Source organism: Caretta caretta, chromosome 7 (genome assembly GCF_965140235.1).
Source record: "Caretta caretta isolate rCarCar2 chromosome 7, rCarCar1.hap1, whole genome shotgun sequence".
NCBI classification, from domain to species: domain Eukaryota; kingdom Metazoa; phylum Chordata; order Testudines; family Cheloniidae; genus Caretta; species Caretta caretta.
The window spans coordinates 109,786,584-109,810,725 of NC_134212.1; the positions used below are offsets into that span (position 1 = coordinate 109,786,584).

Sequence of the window (24,142 nt, forward strand, 5' to 3'; positions counted from 1 at the left end):
TGTATCTACACTAGGGAGAAAAGGGTGACAATGTAAGCAGCTCCTCTAAGTCTGTGGAGGAGCTTCTGTGAGGGGAAACAAGCTTGGGGAGGGTATTCTGGATTAATCCCTAACCTGTTTATTATTCCTTATTCACTGTCCCTCCACTTAACTCAGAGAGCTGAAGAGAAACAAATAGGTCTTTCATGGCAGAAGGCGAGTAGTTATAGCAGGCCACCAAATAACTGGCAGAGTATCCAGCTGTTATGGTACCTGGTTATGAAGCTGTATGGTGAATAGAACACAGCAGAATCATGGTTAGCAGGGGGCTCCAACTCCATTACTGAAGCAGCTCTGCAAGGTATGGGACTGCAGGTGATAATGCCTACATCTTATCAATTATTTCATAATTGATTTTACAGAAATAATCTCTAAACAAAATACCACTCCCAAATTAGCACTTTCAGCCCTATCATTGCCACGGCCTCAGAGAGAAGATGGCATAAGGCAGACCCCTGCTATTGTAAATCTGAAGGTTCTCATTTTCTCTCACTTTGTAGCTTCCATGCAGTCCTTACAATTCTTCCTTAGAGGAAAGCAGAGGCCAGAGCAGAGGAAGGCATAAAAGAAGCTGGTAGGAAAATAGCTATTTTTGAGAATTTGTGGCATGTTAGCAAAACTGTGAACTAGGAGGCTATAGGAATGGCTGCTTAATCATATGATACACACAGCACCCTGACTGCCACTTAGTGCTACTGCATGCCATAATCCATTTTATTTTTCCTCTTGCCTGATTATATTTAGAGTGACAGTAGAGCTTTTGCTACTCCTACAGAGGATATCTGTGTATTCTGTCGGTGGTATTATATAGCTCTCCAAAGGAATATACTGTAAAAACCCCAACTAGTAGTAGGAAGAAAAAGAAAGCCCTTCTCACACAGTAATGGCAGCAAAAGCTGTACTACATGGATTATGGAGAGAGTTCAGTGATGTGACTATTAAAGGATTGTGAGTAGCTCTTTTAGATCAGCCCCCTCATTAATTGTATTTTTGCCTATTTATATTTTTTTTTAATAAAAGTATCCTGGCCCTATCATTTTCAAAGGGAGGGAAACAGTTCTAATTGCTACAGTAAAGTCATAATAAATCCTACAGTTACATTGTCCTATTGTTCCATCATTACTCCTGTACCAGCAACATACTAAAGGTGAATTTAGAAAGGATTTTCCGATGCTCTTAATACACATATGTTAACCCTCATTACTATCAACAGAATATACTTTTTTTTTTTTTTTTACAATGTTTAATATTAACCACAGTAAAGGCTAGTGTGAACAATTAAGAAAGCAACGCAAAAGTACTATAATGGACCAGGTCTAAACAAACAAATTAATTCCAAGGCCCCATGGGATCACTGTGATCATCTAGACTGACCTCCAGGACAACACAGGCCACAGAACATCCCCCCAAATAATTTCTAGAGCCTATCTTTTAGAAGAACATCCAAATTTAAAAATTGGCAGGGATGGAGCATCCACCATGAGCCTCGGTAAATTGTTCCAATGGTTAACTACTCTCACCTTTAAAAATTTACACCGTATTTCCAGTCTGAATTTGTCTAGCTTCAATTTCCAACCACTGCACAGTTTTATACCTTTTTATGTTAGAATGAAGAGCCTGTTCCCCATGCAGATGTAATCAAGTCACTCCCTTAACTTTTTTGTTAAACTAATCTGTATAAGGCATGTTTTCTAATAATTCTCATGGCTCTTCCCTGAAGCCTTTCCAATTTATGAATATCCTTCCTAAATTGTGGGCACCAAAACTGGACACAGCATTCCAACCACCAATGCCAAATGCAGAGGTAAAATAACCTCTCTACTCCTGTTTGAGATTCCCCTGTTTACGCATCCCCAGGATTGCACTAGCTCTTTTGGCTGCAGTGTCACACTGGAAGCTCATTTTCAACGGATTATCCATCACACCCTCAAATCTTTTTCAGAATCACTGAGTTCCCCATGCTATAAGTATGATCTTCATTCTTTGTTCCTAGATGTATACATTTACATTTAGCTGTATTAAAGCACAGTTTGCTTGAGCCCAGTTTTCCAAGTGATCCAGATTGTTGTGAATCCGTGACCCGTCCTCTTCATCATTCACCACTTCCCCAATTTTTGTGTGATCTGGAAACTTTATCAGTGATGATTTTATGTTTTCTTCCAGATCATTGATCAAAATGTTAAATAGCAAAGGGCCAAGACTCAATCCCTGTAGGACCACTCTGGAAACATACCCACAGAAAGATGAAGACAACACATCAATTTAATTACTCATGCCGATTCTAAACACGCTAAAATCCTCTGGCATTACACATGAATATGTTACAGTCTGTAGTAATTTAAGCTAAATGATACTTGCAGCTCCATGTGTGGAAAGTTACTCTCATAATATAAGCAGAGCTGGAAGAACCTCTTATTATTTAAGGTGCCCAATACACTGCAAACCCTGTTTTCAGTTGTTTATAACTGCCAAACTTTAACCATTCAGGCTAAAATGTTCCATACCAGGTGTTGCATCAGACTTGGAAAATTTTGGCCAAAACGACTAAGCCATTGCCAAGAACGAGGGAAAAATTCATTGATTTGCAGTATTAAAAATTCTGGCAACCTTTTCTTTGAAAAGCTCTAAAGACCCCATGCTTGGGAGCAAGGACTAGAAATTTGGCAGGGGATGCCAATTGTGTCAAGTATGTATCCTTTTGCCATCTCTGTGAAAATCTCCCCAAATTTGGCCAACTTATGTCTTTGAAAAATTGCATTTGTACATGCTCACTATAGACTTTACATTTTAGCAGCAAAAATTCCCTGAAGATTCTGTCCATCCTGGGCATTCTCCAGGTTGGGGCTGAGCAGGACTTAACCAACAAATGCAGCTCTAGGCTGCTATGACATATGTTGGGTCTCAACACCTGAACTGAGACCAGGGATGCTGTCTCTACTGTGTTCTCGATGGCCCTCTGCTGGACCCAGACAGCATGGGGGGAAGAAAGCTGCCTGATGCATGTGCAGAGGGGTCAAGAGACAGAGCTGCTTTTGTGAGGGGGTGGGGACTGTGGAACTGGAGGTTGGTAGGGGGAAGAGGTAAACTGATACCAGGAGTTCTGTGGGGGAGACTGGGATTGGTAGGCAAAGTAACTGGGAGCAGGAGTAACTGTAACAAACTTGGCAAGAAGTCTAGGACTTGGAGGAGAGGGATTGTGACAGGCTGGGATTCAAAGCCAATTAATCTATGAATAAATGTGGTGGGGGAAACTGGGAGCCAGTTGGTGAAGGGAGGAGATTGAAATCAGATGAGCAGGCAGGGAGACAGTGTGAGAACCAGTGAGGTGATGAGGAGGGAGACGGATCTGATGAGGAGCTGAGGTGTAGGTGGAAAAACTGGGACCGGGTAAAGAGTCTGGAACAAGGCATGGGGCAGGGGAGAGACACACTGAGATTGGAGAAGCAGCTGGGGAGGAGATTGGGAGTCAAGGGGAGCAGGCAACATGGGCAGGTATGACTGGAGGCCACGGTGTGGGGGTGGGGGACTGGCTGGGCAATGAAACTAGTACAGGGGGGACAGAGAATCCAGAGGCTTGAGGCTAGAACTTACTGGGCAAGGCGCCTGTGATGAGAAGCCTAAGCAGTGGAGACTGGGACTAGATAGGTGAGGAGAATGTGACAGGAAGAAGGAGCTGGGGTGGGAGAGGAAAAAAAAAAGGACTGGTACAGGTGGGAAGGGGGTGGGGTAGAAGGGGTTGTACTTGAGAAGAAATAGAAGAATCTGAGTCCTCTGGGGGACACATCCCTCCAAAGCCTGGATTGGAATCCAGATTGCAGTCAGCAAATATCTGTGAAATGCACTAGCAGAAGTGTCCCATTCCTCCTCTTATGCTGGTCTGCATGCAGGATGACAACCTACTACTGCTATGTTTTACTTGTTAGCTCAAATGGCAGAGGTCTGTGTGATGAATCTAAAGGTTCCAACCCTGCTGATGAACCATGTGAATGTCAATATGATGCCAGGTGATGGAAATTGGTTTTTTAGGTTGCTTTTTTTAAAAGCATATGAAATTATACACACAAACCTTTAAAGAACATTAAAGTTGCAAAGTCAAACACTTGAAAGTTAGTAAATACCAGTATAAAGTTTGCATGTGCAAAATGAATTCAGCCCCCTTGGGCATATGCATCATGAGACATTCATGTTACATAATCACAAACTTTTTTCCCTCTGCTTCATTAAGTGCACAGGATGAACCTGCTCTGGAGATGGAACAGGGTTGTGTAGTGAAGGAGATTGTGTCTGTAAGATACCAGGTTGGAAGGTATGTAGTGGTTAAGGCAGAAGATGGCAGGGGATTACAGGAAGACAAAAGGATGGTTTCATGGTTAAGGTAGCTGAATGCTGCCCTGGAGAGCTGGATTCTGTCCCTGCCTCTGCCAGAGTTCCTATGTGATGCTAGTCAAGTCACTCTCAAACTTTTCTCAGATATTCACTAATTGTGCATTCCTCATTTTCTGGGTGTCCAACTTGATAGCCTGGATTCTGATTCACAGAAGTGCTGAGCACTCACACCTGCAGCTGAAGACAAAGAGAACTGTACTTTGAACCTATAAAGTGTTATTTAATGTGAAGTACTCGAAAAACCAGGCATCTCCAATTAGGCACCCAAAATTAGTGGATATTTTGACCTTAATTTTTCTGTTCCTCAGCTCCCCATCTTTAAAACTGGGATAATGCCCCCTCACCTCAGATGGGTGTTGTGAAAAGAAATTAATAGTTCTGAAGCACTCAAATATTATATTGTTTGGCACCACAGAAAAGCCCATTAGGAAATTAATTGTTCAGAGCAGGGTTTGAATAGTGTGCAGTAAATAAGGCATGGGGACAAACGTTGAACAATGAGGAGAAAAATAAAATATCCAATAGCTGCTCCTTAAGTTCTGTGCACTGAATGAGACAAGGGTCCTGTGGAAAAAACAGCATGTCTTGTAAAAAGAGTATTATGCATACAAACAAGGGGGCTGAATTAATGTTGTACAGGCAACCTTAATTCTGACATTTCCTAACTTTGAAGTGCTTGACTTGGCAACCTTAATAATGTTTTTAATGCAGTTTTTTGTATACGTAATTAACTCTCATATCTCAAGTTAATCCTTACCTCTACAAAGACTAAGGCCTCGTATACACAGATGCTGTACCGTTTTTACTATACTGGTGTAGTTAAAGTGGTGTAGCCCTTTTATGGATGCAGTTATTTCAGTATTCCCTTTCCCATAAAGGAATAAGCTACAGTGATATAAACTTTTATATTGGCATAACTGTGTCCACTCTAGGAGACATACCAGTATAACTTTTTGGTTTAAAAAATATATTACATCCCTAACTGAAAGTTACATCAGTACAAAATCTACGTGTAGACCTGGACTATGGAAATGGTGGGTAATGGTACGTGCTTTAAAGTGCTGTTCTGTGCTAACAGTAGCTATACAAAGGTACCATGTAACTCAATATGCTCCCAATGTAAATCTGAGTCAGATCAAACTATATACATCCATTTTTTTCTACTTTAAACCTTTGGTAACACTGCAAAGCCAATGCAACTGGGAGCGGGAGCTGGTTTCTCTACTGGGTTGGTTATCAACATCACCATTTAGTTTCAATGGCGAGGCCAAATCCATTCCTCTTTTACCCAATCCTAGAAGGCAATAGAGAAGAAAAGGCATAACTCAGAATTTAACCTGCAGAATCTTACTATTAGGAATGATAAAGGAGTAAAAAAAGGATACAGCTTGACTTTCAGACCCACATATTGCGTTTGTAGGGCTGACAGTTGCAAAAACGGCTATTTGTAGGCTGAACATATCCATTATGGAAATCAGAACTAACCTGGAGTCTCAGACTGTCACTTCTCAGCGCAGAACCACACTTGGTTAACAAAGGATTGCTGATTTTACCAGTTACACTCAAACTCTCCTTTTAACCCTTGTGAAATCTCTAGATGTCAAAAAACCATTAGGAAGAAAAATACTACTCTAGAGGAACACAGTTCACTGACTTCTGGAGATAGAAAGAATAAGTTAAATTTCAACAAGGACATTACCATCTGTCCCTTTGAAAGTTAGCAAAACAAACTGGTTATGATCTACATCAGTTCTGTTTTGTTATATATGGAATAAAGGTTGTAATAGTGTAGGTGATGCATTACTTCATACAAGTGCAAATGGCCCAATTTTCTCCTCACAGGATAAGTGCATCATCTGGGGGCTGGAGGGAATTTAAACCTAATTTTGCACACCTTCCATTGAAATTCTGTCTCCCACCTACTACAAGAGTTTGCTTATACCACCTTGCTGTACATTCAATGTAAACAAAAACACAACACGATTCTTTTTAAACTAGACATTGTGGTTGAAATATTGTAAATGTTTTAAGTTACCACGTTACTAAATATTTCTATTATTTTATTGTAATTTAAGAGCTGAAGCCTGTCACTTGATGACCATGACTATTCAAGCACAATTTACATGAAATACACAGGGCAAGGGGTTCAGGAAAAAAAAAAAGATCATGTTTTATAGGCATAACTTTGCAATATGTATAATTCCTGAAGTGCAAAATTAAGTTTCATTTGTTTTCATACAAAAAACATTAGAAGGAAAGGTCTGAGACAAACAATAAGGAAATTTGCAACTAAAGCGTCTCCAAGACTGAACATAAAAGAAAATAATTAAATATCAAATATTTAGTTGGCAAATGAGAACTCCGCTTTTTTGTGAGTTATCCTAAAGCATGCATGTTATTTCAACTATATGTTATTTTAATAAAAGCTTGCATTTTTTAGAAGAATCCAGGGAAATAAATTTTCACTCTAACCCTGTAGTTATAGTTCTAGAGATGCTCAAGACCTGATCCAAAGCATGTTGAATGAACTCAATGGAAAGACTAACTTCAATGGACTTAAGGCTCAAGCCCTAACTGTGTTTCTTTCTATATGATCTTTAAACTTATCTGGACCATTAAAAAACACCCCTTAGGTTATACAAATGGAAAAAAGTCAGAGAGCACTGATATGCAAAACACAGTTAGTCTCTAAGGTGCCACAAGCACTACTTTTCTTTTTACAGTCAATATGCCGTTCCTTTAAAAAATGCTTCTGTGTCTAAACTAACTGCAAAGTTTCTGTCTCGTGTAAATATCTGAAGTAGGATTATACACCCCTCAAAATAGGGGATTGTAGCAGTAGTTCTCTCGGACTAACTGCAATAAGTAGCTATTTTATATATAGATACCTAATTCCTTATCCATATTCTAAAATAGACTTCCTTACAATACATAAACAAAAATCTTTCTCAAATTAATATGGTTTGTATATAGTTAATTATGAGTTCTTACAGCTTCAAGATACCAAACATTCAATTTTTAATAGTATAAATATGGATTACTAAATTTTTTATTTTAAGTATAAAATCTCTATGTAAAACCACATGCTACACCCATCTGTGCAAAGGCCAGGAAAAAAAGTTCTATTTTTCGTATAACAAAAGCGCTACTGCAGAACTTTTTGACTGGTTTCATAGACATTTCTGCAGAAACATTGGATGTTTGGCTCAGAAAGTAGGTTTCCTTACAAAGAATTTAAGTTCTTCCCAGAAGATTACAAAGCAAAGTTAGTTTCAGACTGCTTACTGAAAAACTGTTACTTTATGGCTATGCAACAAGATAAACAGGTATATTTTTACTGCTCTAACCATTTTCCAGTTTTCAGTGTTACTTTCAGTGTATCGGATTTCAATGTGTTTATACTAGTATGTCCAGTTCTGTGAAGTTATAGTACACCAGGAGTAAGGAAGAAGATTTCAAAGGCACAAACACAGGTAAGGTGCCCAACTCAGGTTGTGTTTTTGAGTATCTGCCCTTGTGTGTATAAAGTCAGAGTCAAAGAAACGTAAAAAGACTAGAAATATTTCCTAATGTGTAGCCGCATGTTCCAGGTCAAATGTCTATATTTTGCATTACATCATTAAAAATGTAACATTTTCTTTGCTACCTTTAATTTTTTATATAAGTAGCAGATAGTCATAGTTTTATGGCAAAGGGAATAGTTTCATATTGGTCCACAACATTTAAGTGTATCAACAAAGTCATATCTTAAGCATTTGTTCAGCAGCTGCTAGATGATAAAGAAAGTTTTCTGTAGCGGGTGGATATCGCTTTTGTTTTAGGGATTCAAAGTTAAGTGTCGGTTTCTCACCATCATCAGAAACTTCAGTAAATGATGCCAGATTAGTCAAAATTTCCTTTGTCTTCAGTGAAATATCCTTAAAATAAGAATAGATAAATAAGCAAGCACGAATGCAGTACTAGGAAAATTATTTAACATTATTAACACCTCTGTATAAGATACTAACACAAATAGTATACAGAGGAAATAATTGATGCGTTCTGACCAATCTGCCACTTAAAAAAAAAAAGAAATTTGGAATATTCTTTCTTCAGATCTGATCATGTGAGATGCTGAACATTTAATTCAGGGATAGCTGGGAGTTCTCAGCATTTCACATAACGCCTTTATTTCAAAATTATTACTGCAATGCAATTGTGTAATAGCTAACAGACTCTATTGGTGTGGGAACAAGGGAAAAAACACAGCATTTTGAAGTCCAATCTTAAATCTGAAGAAGCATATTTCAGGGTTTAAAATGTTAGTTATGAATTTTCCCAAGAAGTTATAGTATAAGTGAAGCAAATAACTGATTATAAAATCGTATACCATTGTAAAATCATTTTATTTTAATACAAGTTAAATATAGTCAAAGGAGTGTCTGGAATTATTTCAACAACATGAAGTGCCAATACACTATGTTTTAGTTAATTTATTTACATACCATTATAACCAGGTCATGATAGCAGAACTATTTTAAGAATTTCAATGTATAGTGGTATTTATAAACTAGAGATTGCAACAGATCAACTGACTTTGGGGGAAGCAGGGCCTGGCATTTCATTATGGTATTTCTTTCTTTTTTTTTAGTAAAATGTTAATGAAAGGAGAACTTTAAACATAAAAGGGACTAACCTTAATGACTTGACTATCTGATTTATCTGGATCTTCTGCAGACTGAACAATGAGTTGACCAATTTCTTTGTGCAATTTTCCCATTGTCATTGCCTCTGGGAGAGTAGAGAAAATATATCATGCATTCATTCTGATCATCTAACCAATCTAGAACATAATATTTTGCACATATAGCACCCTTCATCCAAAAATAGTAGTAGCAGGTCACTAGCATTTGTAACAATGGCACCTCTCACCTTTACTCATATGCTCTCTTTAATGGAGCTTCCTGAAAACATTTATGTAGGAGGAAGAATAATAGGACCACCTATAAGAACTTTTCACAAAAATGTACTTTGAACTTTATCATATTTTCATGTATTCCCATCACATCTTCTTTATTGCTTTTGCTGGGATAAAATTAATATGCAGAGGTACAATTAGACAAAATATTTTAGATCCTACAATGGCATTACAGATAAGTTTACTGCTAGTTTCCAGAAAGTATGCTGAAGTTTTTATATAAAGAACATAGAGTAAAGATAAATCAAGGTTAACCAAGATTAGGCTTTTTTCTTTATACTTTAAAAATAAGAGCTGATAAATATTTTAAAGGATTGTCATGAATTTTTAGTAGTGAAATGTGCAAATGCATTTAAGTGACAAACTGTCATCTGGTAAATTGATGGCAAGCCAAATTATGAGTGCTCCTCATGATCTGTATCTGTCATTTGACATCCATGGAGGAATTAATTTGTGCATTTTTAATAAAACCAAGTTAAGATTTCCTACTGCTCTAAAGGTTTTATCCTCCATGCATTGAGAGTTTTGCAAGCATCATTTCCCCTTGATCATTAGGAGGAGATAAAAAACCCAAAGTTCAGTGGATATGAAAATGGGAAGAGACATTTATAAGGGCTTAGTCCTGGGCTGGATCCAGAACCTACCCATGGTTTAGAATGTAACTTTATGAAAATATGAAATGTTTCAGTCACGTGTTTTTAATTAAGACTCTATGATTATGCACAAGACCACCCTTCTCTAATTCCTTTACTTCGGCATTTATACATGATGACATTATGGCCCAGATTCACCAAAGATCTTCCAGGCTCCCAGTTGAGAAGGACTACGAAAGCTCTAAAGTAATTGCTCTCTCACAACAAGCCTAGAAAAAGGACCAATATTTTGTTGAATCTGGCTCTATGTTCACAGAGTTACAAAGCAAATACCACCACCCTTCGCCAAAACAAAACAAAAACAAATGCTGCCAACCAACCTTTCGCTTGCTGGGAAATGGTAATTTCACTGTCTGCCAAATTCACATACACATCATATAGATCCGGTCTATTGCTCACTTTGGAGTCTATAAATCCAGCAATGTAACCTAGGTGGTAGAGATTTACCAAGACAAATTCTGATTAAAAACTGAAAAACAAAAGAGATGTAGTGTAAACTAAAATCTCTTAAAATTAAGGACTTGATCTAGCACCCATTGAAGTTAATTGACTTCTTTGGGCATTTGATTAGGCACGTAGTGTATTTTTTGACTTATGGAGTTTAAAATTAAGAACAAAACACTATATGTAGTAAGGAAGATTATGTTTTCAGTTTCAAAGCTTTCTTGCTACTCAAAATATTCCAAAAATGTGACTGTATGTTCACTTTCCAAAGGTGAAATACATGAAGGTCTATAACAGTGGTCACCAACTGGTCGATCCTGGAGACTCTCCCAGTTGATTGCGATCTCCGGCCATAGTGGTGCAGGCTCCCTGCCTGCCTGCTGCAGCCCCATGCAGCTCCCAGAAGCGACCAGCATGTCCCCGTGGCCGGGGGGGCAGGTGTCTCCACACACTGCTCCTGCTTGCAAGCACCGCCCCCGCAGCTCCCATTGGCTGGGAACAGAGAGCTGTGGCCAGTGGGAGCTGCGGAGAGGGGCAGTGCACAGAGCCACGTGCCCCTCCACCAGGGGCCGCAGAAGCACGTTGGCGCCTTCTGGGAGTGGCATGGCCACATGGTGAACTACTGGCTGGTGGGCGGGTGGGCGGCCTGGCTCGTGATGGGGAGAAGGTGCCAATGTGCCAGACTGGGGCCGGGGCTAGCAAGGAGCTTGTCTTAGCCCCGCTGCGCCACCAACCAGGAGCTGCCTGAGGTAAGTACCCACCAGCGGGAGCCTGCACGCCAACCCCCAGCCCTGAGCCCCCACCCCATACCTCCTCCTGCACCCCAAACCTTCTTCACCCCAATCCCCTGTCCCAGCCCTGACCCCCCTCCCAGAGCCAGCAACCCGTACTCCAGCACTCTGCCCCAGCCCAGAGCCACATCCCTCACCCACTCCTGCACCCCAACCCCCTACTCCAGGCTCAGCCCAGAGCCCCCTCTGACACTCTGAACCCCTCAGCCCAGAGCCGCACCCCCTCCCGAACCCCAACCTGCTGCCCCAGTCTGGTGGAAGTGAGTGAGGGTGGGGGAGAGCGAGCGACAGAGAGAGTGGGGGATGGAGTGATCAGGACGGGGCTTCAGGGAAGGGACGGGGCCTTGGGGAAGCGGTGGGGTAGATCCTGGGTTGAACTTAAATTCAAAAAGTGATCTTGTGCGTAAAAAAGTGTTGGAGACCACTAGTCTATACACTAAGACTCCATTAAGGTGCCCTTAGTGGCTATTTGGGTCAGGAATAGGACAGTAGTGGCAGCAGAATATTTTCTGATTTACAACATGCTAGCTAAGTTCATCTCAGTATGCCTTCCATTATAGCAGCTGTTCTCCGTGGAAGTGTGGTTACTGATTTTGATGAGCTGAGGTATACACTAGTGGTAAAATAGTCAAACAAACATTAAAAATACTTGTTGTTAACTATAACACTGATTATCTGAAAGAGACGAGCGTGAGGAAATTCAGTGTTAAGAATACTGCTAAATTCTTCATTCCCTCTGTTGTGTCCAGTTTAGGGGGGGAAGGTAGAAGCTTGAGGTCTTTTGATCTATTGTATAACCTTTACACTCAATAGAAATCACAAATCAGACTCTTATAGCTTGTGAAGTCCATTTGTGACTATAATAAACAGCCACCAACTGACATAGTGGAGCACGTTCTGAATAGAATTTCAACCTTTAAAGTGAATTGCTTCTTGTTAATTTAAGTGAAATACCCACGATTACTTTGAGTTACTCTTTTGTAGTTAAAAAATAAGAAAAGTTAATCATTAACAACGTACTTACTTAGAAGATAATTTTATTTGGGTTGAAGGCATGTTATCAACCCCTCCTGTAACACTGCATAATTCCTTCATTCCATCTGACCCAAAACAACATCAAAAGGAAACAAGCTCACATCCCTACCTCCTTTTTATTTTTTAAGCTATTTTTTTAGGAAGTTAATAAGTTTACAAATACCTGCCATGTAAATATCAGAAATAAAATAATCATCACAACAATTAGTTTTTGTTTGAAGAGACATTATACAGGAATCTAGTCTATTTAACAGGATGTTACCATATTACAGAGTAAGCAACATTACAACACCTATGTCGTTCCTAGTGATTTATTAAATTGAGTGAAATCTCTATGTAGACATATATTAAATATATGTATCAAATGCTACTATTCAAATTGGTGTATTAAATTTTTCTGTAACCACAACCTCCCATATTTTTTTTAACCATTCCCCAATGGTTGGGCTATTTTTTCTTTTCCCAATAGGAGGCTACGAATAGCCAAGCAGCTTCTAGCAGATGAGAGATTAAGTCTTCATTTCCTTTCGTGTGACCATTTCCACTAGGAGACCCCAGAAAAATTACCAAAAGATTATTTGGTAATAACTATCGCACAATTTGTGATATTTGGTTCTGGATTACATTCTCTAATGACTGGCTCTATCTTCTTAATAAGTAAAGGAAATCATTTACAGTAGCTTTGGGGGGGAGGAGGAAGTACAATCCATCTGGATGGAACCACCAATAAAAGTATTTATCTGATCTTTAATTTAACATAAAACACATACTTTTTTTCAAAGAAAAAAATATACAGTCTAACTTTCTATGACAGATTTAAAGAATTAAAAATCCTTAAAATGAATTTATGATGGAAATAGCAACAGATTTTCATGACATTATTGCTAAAGGATGTTGCTCCAATACAGATGAAATGAACATTATGAACAAAGTTTGACTGATAATTTAACACTACCTGTGCAGGTCTTTAATGCTTCCAGTTCATCATCATTTAGATGAACATACGAATGAAGAATTGACCAGTCCTGTCGATGCCACACTAAAGCAGGTAGAGTCCTAAGGAAATGAAGTTAGCATTTGAAACTAAGAATATTTTTTTTTGTGCTTATAGGTGGCTTAGCACTTCATATTGTAAAGCTTTAGAGAGAAATATCAATTTTGTGACATTAAGAATCTCTTGTACATGAGAGCACACATACAGACATACACAGAGAATTGAGGGTCCTTATATCATTGGTGGTAAGTAGAATCATTATTTTTATTGGTATCCATTCTATTTTTAAGGCCCCAGTTCAGGAAAGCACTTAAACACATACTTTGGTTCCACTGAAATCAATGGGACCTAAGAACATGTTTAACTTTAAGCATTTACTTTAGTGCTTTCCTGAATATAGATACTTTCCAGAATCAGGGCCTAATGCATTTTTATTTACGGGTATGTGGTATACCTGGTAAACTCCTGGATGACTTCTATTCTTGGGTGATATACAACAATTCTTTTCTTTAACATCAGTGCAGTGAATAGGATAACTGTTTCCATACCAAACTGAGATACTATATCTACGAGACAGAAAAGAAAGACATTATGGTATCGCAAGTGTATCTTCTGGCAATACTTCTTTGATGACAAGTCACCAGATATCACTATATTCAGAATATATATGAACAGTTCATATTAGTTACTTATCTGAACAGAATTTGGAACTTGATATATAAATCTGTTTTATGTGGGTTTCATATTTAAATAAGATATAAGTAAGCAGTTGACTATAGATTTATTTTTAACCTTTGATTGAACCTGCAAGGTAAGCCTTTCGGGCATCAAAATCTTTGCTGAGGAACGATCCATTTTCTTCACTCTGGCAGATCCCCTTTGTAAGAACTGCAATGTAACTCTCCATCATTTTAACTGGACTTCCATGCTTCAGGTAGATTCTGCATTAAAAGAGTGAAAATATTTAGTTTTTGTCTATGATGGTGTGAACAGTGCAGCTAGGTATATGAAAAAGGTCATGGTATCACCAAAACACTGATTTGGAAGAATTCTGATTTTAAGACACATGATTGATGTTAGTTTTAAATACAATAATAAAAAGCCATTCAGCATGTGCACAAAAGCTTGCCTGTTTTTTTGGATCTATGATCAACTCATGTTCCTATTACGATTTCCTGTTTCACAAGTGAGTGGGAGCTATAGTTTCAGTATAAAACTCAAATTAAAAAAAAACAAAAACAAAATATTTGTGGATTTATAAAAGATTTGTTTTGTGAAAGGCAAAACTCCTCATATTCTTCATTTGATTTTTAAATACCAATCATACGATCAGTTACCTCATGACTATCAAAGAAACATTAGCAAAAAAGGTACAGCTGACAGAAGACTTGCTGTACGCGAGACAATCATAGAATCATAGAATATCAGGGTTGGAAGGGACCCCAGAAGGTCATCTAGTCCAACCCCCTGCTCAAAGCAGGACCAATTCCCAGTTAAATCATCCCAGCCAGGGCTTTGTCAAGCCTGACCTTAAAAACCTCTAAGGAAGGAGATTCTACCACTTCCCTAGGTAACGCATTCCAGTGTTTCACCACCCTCTTAGTGAAAAAGTTTTTCCTAATATCCAATCTAAACCTCCCCCACTGCAACTTGAGACCATTACTCCTCGTTCTGTCATCTGCTACCATTGAGAACAGTCTAGAGCCATCCTCTTTGGAACCCCCTTTCAGGTAGTTGAAAGCAGCTATCAAATCCCCCCTCATTCTTCTCTTCTGCAGGCTAAACAATCCCAGCTCCCTCAGCCTCTCCTCATAACTCATGTGTTCCAGACCCCTAATCATTTTTGTTGCCCTTCACTGGACTCTCTCCAATTTATCCACATCCTTCTTGAAGTGTGGGGCCCAAAACTGGACACAGTACTCCAGATGAGGCCTCACCAATGTCGAATAGAGGGGAACTATCATGTCCCTCGATCTGCTCGCTATGCCCCTACTTATACATCTCAAAATGCCATTGGCCTTCTTGGCAACAAGGGCACACTGCTGACTCATATCCAGCTTCTTGTCCACTGTCACCCCTAGATCCTTTTCCGCAGAACTGCTGCCTAGCCATTCGGTCCCTAGTCTGTAGCTGTGCATTGGGTTCTTCCGTCCTAAGTGCAGGACCCTGCACTTATCCTTATTGAACCTCATCAGATTTCTTTTGGCCCAATCCTCCAATTTCTAGGTCTTTTTGTCATTTCTGAGACAAATGCAAAGACTCTCAGTCTGTCCCTTGTACATAGAAAAAAGAAACTCTCCTCCCTCTTAATATCCATGTGTTAATCATTTCTCTTCCTCTGAGCTTTAACTACTGGTAAGTTTCCCCTGGGAAAGGAGAAAGGCATTCAGATGTAGGGACACAGTACCTAAAGCTTCAAAACAGATTTCAAAAATAGCGTTGTAGATGTTTCTAAGTGCCAGCTTCCATTTTAGTTTCCCTACAAAGCCACTGTCACATTTATTTTTAAATTCAACTATAATTTTCAGATCATTTAGAAAGACTATCAGTTTATGTCAACCTTAATAACCTCCACCTTATAAGATACACACACACACACAAAACAAGTCACAGCCAACCTAAATAGTTTACGCAACAGTGAAACAGAAAGATCACAGAGGCTCTTTCAGTATTTATGACATTTTTAAAACATGTTACTGAAAAAAAAGCTGTGAAAAATGAAGAATTTTATTTTTATAGTAACATATGTTGAACATTTGACTATGTTCTTAATTTTATCACATGGACACAGAATAGCCAGTTCTACTTAATCACAGACCTAGAATTTATATAGTTGGAATAACGAATCATAATACAGAATCCCAGCAAACATTCATATTGTTATAAAACATGCATTGTTCGACAACATGTATTGTTCACCCTCCCAGTTTGGCAAGACCTAAGTATTTAAACATTTGCACTAAATACAGCTTTTATACAGACCTACACAATATCCTAGTGAAGGCTGCATATTTCTCCGGGTTAAAATCTTTGGCAGTCAGAACAATAGAAAAGTGAGTCACCTGTCCAAAACACACAAAAAATATGCACGTTGTTTTATATACTTCCATTTGAATTCAGGTAATGTTTATATTACTAAATTTAATGCAACACTCATACAAGATATTACAGTACTAGGAGTGTGCAAGACAGCTGCAAATCTCATTTATACACAGGAAAAAAAAACATAGCTAATGGCTTCTGACTTGACCCGCTTTCACTGAGTTGGCATTATCAATATTTGGTGGATTAAATGCAACAAAAATAAAAAAACCACCCCTAAACATGAGACAGTTACCTCACAACACCCCATTAACCTCATACTGCAGATATGATAGATTACAACGGAGTGAGTAGAAGGACAGAACCATGGTGGGGGATGGAAAGGGTGGGAGAAGGATAGGAGGAATCACCACATTGGAATGCTTTTTACTTAATATGGAATGCCACAATACTACTAGTCTTACAACAACTTATTAAGGGACCTTAATGTCAGAGTATAGAAGAAATGAAAGTGCATCTGCAATATTTCAATTATTAGTAATAGAGATGAATACATACACAATTCAATCCTTCAGAAAAACACAATAAATCATGTACCAAAATAGAGACTTTGAATTCTAAGGTACATTTTAAAATAGACATATATTTGAGCAGAAATGTAGAGAATTCAACAATGAAAAACCTATTATAGCTATAAATAATGAGTGAGATATAACAATGCTGTTCAAAGACTAATTTTACAGCCTGGGTCCCAAGCATTTATGTCTGCATTTTTGTAATATCTAACAAACTGTGCAAAACCCTTTCCATTGGACATATTAGAGATCGCATAAGATGGTCAGAAAATTGGGTGTAAGTGGCAAAATTAATCTCTTACACTCTGAGGGGAAAAGAAGGGGGGGGGATGTAATAGGAAAAGGGATATTTACAGCCAAAAAAATAGACAAGTCAAGGGAAGTTCTACAAAGTCTATCCTTCAGTGATGAAAACTGCTTAAAAACAAACAATGTAAGATAAAGCAAGGATATGCACAGTGTTCCTTCCTGCCTATATCTTTTACCTAATATCAGCCTATTCCTTTCCAAAGCTTCCTATACAACTACGTTCCTCTACATTGCCTGGAGTAGCCTCCCTGTTTTCATACACCAAACAACTACTCCTTTTGTGATCCAAATAATCAGTCCAAATCTGCCAGGTCTATCACCTTCAATCTTCCATTCTGACAAAATTTATTCCATCATAAATTCTATTAAAACACCCCCAAAATTAAAATCCATGATGCACCCAACTTTCTCCTTTTCATAATTACATGGAAATTCCCCTTCTCACCTTTTATCCTCCTCCATTTCTTTACTACTTTTTTCCCCGGAATGACCCATGTCCGTTATTCTTTTGTTATTTCTTGGGTCTAACTTCAAATTGCAAGCGCAGGGAAGCTATCACTAAACATATCTAGGATTAACATGAATAATAATAAAGTTTTCCATGTCATTACTTTAATGACATTACATTACATTATGACCATGCCACAGAAGATATCCTTAATGCTTTAGGAGCCCAATTCACCCATAAGTGGAAACTGATACAATCCCATTGATTTCAAAGGAAGTTCCATCCTCTTACACAAGGACTGCATATATACTCCTTTCTTTGTACCCAGCCACACCCCCTTTTTTGCTGCTCATAGAGAGGCCAAAGAGGGAGTATATATTACACTTGTTTTGCATACACACAGAATACCAAACTGGTATAAAGTACATTAATCTGCTACTCACAATTTTTGCCCAATGACTTCAGTAGGAAAGGACTATCAAGAATCAAGCCCTATTGTGCTAGGAACTCTACAGACTTCTTTCAACCTCTATTGCCAAGATTTAGCGTCATACTATACATGTGATTTTTAGGCAAAATTCCTCATTGTTTTTCAATGCGAATTTATGCTTAAAAACTTGTGCCAGGAAGTGGCCCTGAGCTTTTCCTCCTCTCAAATATTTTTAATTTGTGTGAAAAACAGTGAATTTTGTATTTATTTTCCAGCAAGTGGTTATAGTGTATTTCAACCCCAAAAATAATCTGCAAAAAATAATTTTAAAAAGTTCACAACTGACCAAGACCATAAAACATACTCAGGGACTTTAAAAACTGCAAAATATGGGTCCAATCCTGTAAACACTTACTCTTGAGCATGTGCTTGTTCCTGAGAACAACCCCATTCTTTCCACTAGAACTGTTCCTCAGACCTTCTTATCAACTGCTGGAAATGGCCTACCTTGATTATCACTACAAAAAGCTCCCCCCTCGCCCCCCTGCTGGTAATAGCTCACCTTAAGTGATCACTCTCTTTACAGTGTGTATGGTAACACCCACTGTTTCATGTTCTCTGTGTATATAAATCTCCCCACTGTATTTTCCACTGAATGCATCTGATGAAGTGAGCTGTAGCTCACGAAAGCTTATGCTCTCTAAGGTGCCACAAAGTACTCTTTTTCTTTTTGCGAATACAGACTAACACAGCTGCTACTCTGAAACCTATTACCAGTAGTGAGTACCCCAGCTAGTAGTCAAGGATTTGGAGAACTAGGCCCCAAAACACTGCTTTAGACTGCTTTATTAGTGATTCAGTCCCACCTTTTTCAAGACTGAAGAATCTTGAACTTCCACTGTTGTGATATAGAACCATGATCTTCTATACTGGCCAAATACAAAGGTGTGAAGCAGTTTATTTTCATCTGTAAGGCAGCATTTTCTCAGCAATAGATCCCTCATTTCAGCTGTGGTGGAAGGATAACACCATACCCACAGAGTATCTCCATTGGTGTCTTTTTCTATGGTGGAAAGATGTTCACTGTGAGAATGCCAAACAGCAGCAAGGAAGTAAATTGATTGGTTAATCAGATCTGTTTACTGGAATCATCTTAACATCCCATTTTACACTAACTAGATCAGTATCCTCTCATGCCTCGACTGCTAAAGTTGTCTGTTAGAGCTTCTGTTATTAACTTTTATTTTCAGGTATTTATAACATTTTGTTGGAAAAGTCTGCTCTTGGCATGCAAAGTTCCAGCCAGCTGAGGCTTGTGAGTATGTGGAAAAATAAGAATTGTAGTTTTCAAAGGTGCTGTCCCCAGTTATGCAAACTCTTGCACATTTACTTAACTTTAAGCATGTAAGTAGTCCCATTGACTCCAATGGAATTATTTAACTGCTCAAAAATAAGCATGCACATCAGTGTTTATAGAACCCTAAATTGCATCATTTAAAATCTCCATCCTTCAAACTGTCACAATGCTTTGAAGTGGTATAGCATCATTAACTGTGTATTGTTAAACTAACAGACTTGTTTGGACTATGAAATTATCAATTAGTTCTAAATGGATAAACTCTCTCAATTAACAATACTTTCACTTTGTATTTTAATAAGTAATAACGGCATCTTATATTTATATGGCATCTATATGCTATAGAATGGGTTCGTTATCTGTATGAGAATTTATAGACTTCATTCCCAAATGAACCACCACAAATGTACCAACCATATGCCAAACGTTGCCTTCAGATACCTCCACATATTTCCAATGGCTTGTATCAGAGGGCAGGTTCTGGCTCTTCTGCATGCAGGAATCATTTCATCAATACGTGCTTTAAAATAAACTGGCATAAATAACAAAAACAAGCAACACTTGGGACACTTATGATGCTATCCATCTCCAAACGTATTTTATTCTGAGAGGCAGAGATATGTTGTTAGCTGCACTTTTATGGATGGGCAGAGGGCTACCTGTTGCTGGGCAGTTTTGGGGTTCACACCTCCATTATAGAATCACAGAAATGTATGGCAGGAAGGGACTTCAAGAAGTATCAAGTCCAGCCCCGTGCACTGTGGCAGGACCAAGTAAACCTAGATTATACATGACAAATGGTTTGTCCAACTTGTTTTTAAAAGTTTCCAATGATGGGAACTCTACAACCTCCCTTGGAAGCCTATTCCAGAGCTTAACTACTCTTATAATTAGAAAGGCTTTCTTAATATCTAACCTAAAACTCCCTCCCAGGTTAAGACCATTACTTCTTGTCATACCTTCAGTGGATATGCAGAACAATTGATTACTGTACTTTATAACAGCTCTAACATATTGGAAGACTTATCAGGTTGTGTCTCAGTCTTCTTTTCTCAAGACTAGTTTTTCATGCCTAGTTTTTTCAGCCTTTCCTCATAATTCAGATTTTCTAAACCTTTCATCATTTGTGTTGCTCTCCTCTGAACTCTTTCCAATTTGTCCACATCCTTCCTAAATTGTATTGCCTAGAATTGGATGCAGTACTCTAGGTGTGGCTTCACCAGTGTCAAGTAGAGCAGGACATTTACCTCCTGTGTCTAATATACAATACTCCTGTTAATACACCCCTGAAACATATTAGCCTTTTTTGCAGCTGCGTCACATTGATGACTTGTTTCATTTTGTGGTCCACTATAATCCCCCAGAGTCTTTTCAGCAGTATTACCACCAGTTATTCCCCATTTTGCGGCTGTGCATTTGATTTTTCCTTCAGGTTAACTACTTTGCAGTTGTCTTCATTGAATTTCATCTTGTTGAATTCACACCAATCCTCTGATTTTTCAAAGTCATTTTGAATTTAAAACCTGCCCTCCAAAGTGCTTGCAACCCCTCCCAGCTTGGTGACATCTGCAACTTTTATAAACATACTCTCCACTCCATTATCCAAGTCATTAATGAAAACGTTGAATAGTACTGGACCCAGGACTGATGCCTGTGGGGCCCCACTAAATACTGTCTCCCAATTTAACAGCAAGCCACTGATAATTACTCTTTGAGTACAGTCTTTCAACCAGTTGAGCACCCATCTTATAGTAATTGCATCTAGACCACATTTCCCTAATTTACGTATGAGAACTTCATGCAGAACTGCTTCAAAAAAGCCCTGCCAAAGGTACGTAAGGTGGACAAAAGAGAAAAAGTCCCCCCACCCCACGGTAGGTTACTACCCCAGGCCCCACATGTGAAGGAGAAAGGTTAGGGTGGTGCCACAAAGAGTGAGAACTGTTTGATGGGTGCTACCCCCCTACCCAGGGGCGCTGAGAGCCATTTAACCCAACTGTAAACCCTTCGAGCCAGGGGGTGCAGCAGCACCCCTAGTTCCAGCACCTCTGCCCCCACACCACCACAAGAGCCCCACCCTCAATTCCAGGGGCAGAGGGTCCTGTCAAGGAGCTGGAGCCTGGGGCTGGGCGCGGGGCGTCAGCCCCTCCCCAGCACAGAGAGCTACCCTGGGGTGGATGCACCAGGGGCAAAGGGCCCAGCGGTGTCCTTACCAATCAGCCCCACGCCTAGCAGCAGCTGAATCTCCGGCTCTGCCATCTTCCTGCTGCCCGGCTCTGCTCGCTTCCGTGCCCGGCCCGGCCCTCACCCCCTCTTCCTGGGTCCCCTGCAGCGGCTGCTGCCTGAGCGCCCAGGCCCTGCCCCGCCTCAGACCGGCCCCGCCCGCAGTCCTGGCCCCGCCTTCGCCTCTAGGCCCGGCCCCGCTGCTTCCCCGCCTCCCAGGCCCCACGCAGGGCGCAGGCTCGACCTCGCTCGTTGGCTCCCGCGAGTAGACGCCGGGAGGATCAATGGGTCGCGGCGCAGCGGCTGCCCGAGCCAGGGCTGGGCTTTTCCGCTGCTCGCTTGGCTGGGGCCGTCTGAAACCGTGTGCGCTGACCGGGGCCCCTCCAGCAAGCCGGGCCTGGCCTGGCCCCCCGGGGCCCCTCCGGCGGGCCTGACCTCTCCGCCAACCCGCCCCCCGGGGCCCCTCCGGCGGGCCTGACCTCTCCGCCAACCCGCCCCCCGGGGCCCCTCCGGCGGGCCTGATCTCTCCCCCAACCCGCCCCCCGAGGCCACTCTGCGTGGCCTGGTCTCCCCCCCTCTCGGGTCGCTGCCCTGGGACTCCTCCGTTCGGCCTCCTCACTTGCCCCTAGCGCTGGACCCTCCCGGGGCCCCTCTGGGTGACCTCCCCACCCCCTGGATGCTTTGGGTGGCTCCCCCCCCTTCTGCCTACACCTCCGGGTCTCTCCTCTGTGTGATTTCCCCACCGTGGCTCAGTAAATAATTGATTTCTCGGTTTGGGGGCTGAAGTGAACAATCTGAATAAATAAATAAAATCGGTTAGTTTCTAAGTGAAACAGATTTTTTTTTTTTCAGTTGCCAAAACGCAGAACCGAAAACGTTTCATTCAGGTTGAATGAAACTTTTTGAATGTCCTTCTGAAGCAATATTTCAAAACAAAACCGTAAGGCTTGAAGCAAAATGTTGAAACAAAATGTTGATCTGAAGCGACATTGCTAAATGAAATGGTTCATTTAACAATATCAGACTGGTTTGTTTCAAAAATGTCAAAAGGAACCAGTTTTACTTTTTTTAAAAAAAATTCCTAATGTTGTTCAAAACTGCATTTTTCAACTAATTTACTGGATAATCAAAAAGTTTTGTCCAGCTCTATTTCACACTCTCAGGCTGCACCAATGTGCACACTTGAACTCCATGTTTACTGGTGAATTGTCAATGTATTTTGATGGTTACTTAGGGTTGGTTGCTTTAATAAATTACACTTCCGGGGGGGGGGGGGCGTTGAGGAGGGAGCATTTCCCATTCTTAAATGTATATCATTGATGATAATTATCCAAGTGGATCTCTATTGTTGTTGATATGTATTATTCCTATATGCCTCCTGAAGAGTGTCAGTGTCTCCTCTTAAATATGTACCTGTTTGCAGGATCAGGCCATAGTCTGAAGGCATCTCTTTCTGCTTATTTAGCTTTTTGTCTGTGCCTTAAAGCTTTCTCCTTTGCAACCATGTGAAACAGCTTTCTCCATATCACCACCTTTCCAATCTATTTTCAAATAGGAGATGAAAACTCTTTTTTACTTTTGTCCATCACTCTGAATTTTTCTCTTCCTCCGCTATTAATTTTCTATTTTAACTTTGTAACTATTTGTATTACTGTATTTAACTCTGAGTTACTTAACTCTGTAAATCATTGATGGGTATAGTTTACATGCAAGCTATTATACAAAATACAGTTGTATTGCTTAGAAGTCTTATTTTATTATCAATTGTTTTTATTACGGTTATGTCCAGAGGTTCCAAACAGGATTTGGGCCCAGGAATGTTTGGCACTATACAAACACATACAAAATACAAAAAGAAAAGGAGTACTTGTGGCACCTTAGAGACTAACCAATTTATTTGAGCATGAGCTTTCGTGAGCTACAGCTCACTTCATTGGATGCATACCGTGGAAACTGCAGTAGACATTATATACACACAGAGACCATGAAACAATACCTCCTCCCACCCCACTGTCCTGCTGGTAATAGCTCAAATAAATTGGTTAGTCTCTAAGGTGCCACAAGTACTCCTTTTCTTTTTGCAACATCAGGACAGTGGGGTGGGAGGGGGTATTGTTTCATGGTGTCTGTGTGTATATAATGTCTACTGCAGTTTCCACGGTATGCATCCGATGAAGTGAGCTGTAGCTCACGAAAGCTCATGCTCAAATAAATTGGTTAGTCTCTAAGGTGCCACAAGTACTCCTTTTCTTTTTGCGAATACAGACTAACACGGCTGTTACTCTGAAACCATACAAAATACAGATCTTGCAAAGTCTTATGTAAAGTTAAGCAAACGCATAAATGTAGGATTGAGGCCTACCTGTTTTCTTCTCTTTTGAGTACCTCTTCACTGGATTGTGTACAGTTCTAGAAATGGAAAATTGTGTCTCGCTATTCTTTGAACATGTCAATAAAGT

The 24,142-nt window shown here is 39.9% G+C and overlaps 1 protein-coding gene across 5 annotated transcripts; it reads right to left on the reverse strand.

The window, feature by feature from the left end:
- Positions 1-6,468: 6,468 nt before the first annotated feature.
- On the reverse strand, positions 6,469-21,822 carry DENND10 (DENN domain containing 10). 5 transcript variants are annotated; one of them, XM_048858242.2, is made up of 9 exons: positions 21,674-21,822; positions 18,970-19,166; positions 16,282-16,361; positions 14,104-14,240; positions 13,754-13,865; positions 13,261-13,361; positions 10,356-10,463; positions 9,101-9,195; positions 6,469-8,342 (listed from the first exon to the last, which is right to left on the reverse strand). In XM_048858242.2, exons 1-9 carry the CDS (start codon positions 21,717-21,719, stop codon positions 8,166-8,168), a joined length of 1,053 nt encoding a protein of 350 aa, XP_048714199.1. In that variant the 5' UTR covers positions 21,720-21,822; the 3' UTR covers positions 6,469-8,165. The 5 variants fall into 5 exon arrangements, with proteins under 5 accessions (XP_048714199.1, XP_048714198.1, XP_074987160.1 ...); XM_048858241.2 differs by having other exon boundaries at positions 14,092-14,240; XM_075131059.1 differs by having other exon boundaries at positions 14,092-14,240; positions 18,970-19,186; positions 21,674-21,758.
- Positions 21,823-24,142: the final 2,320 nt, after the last annotated feature.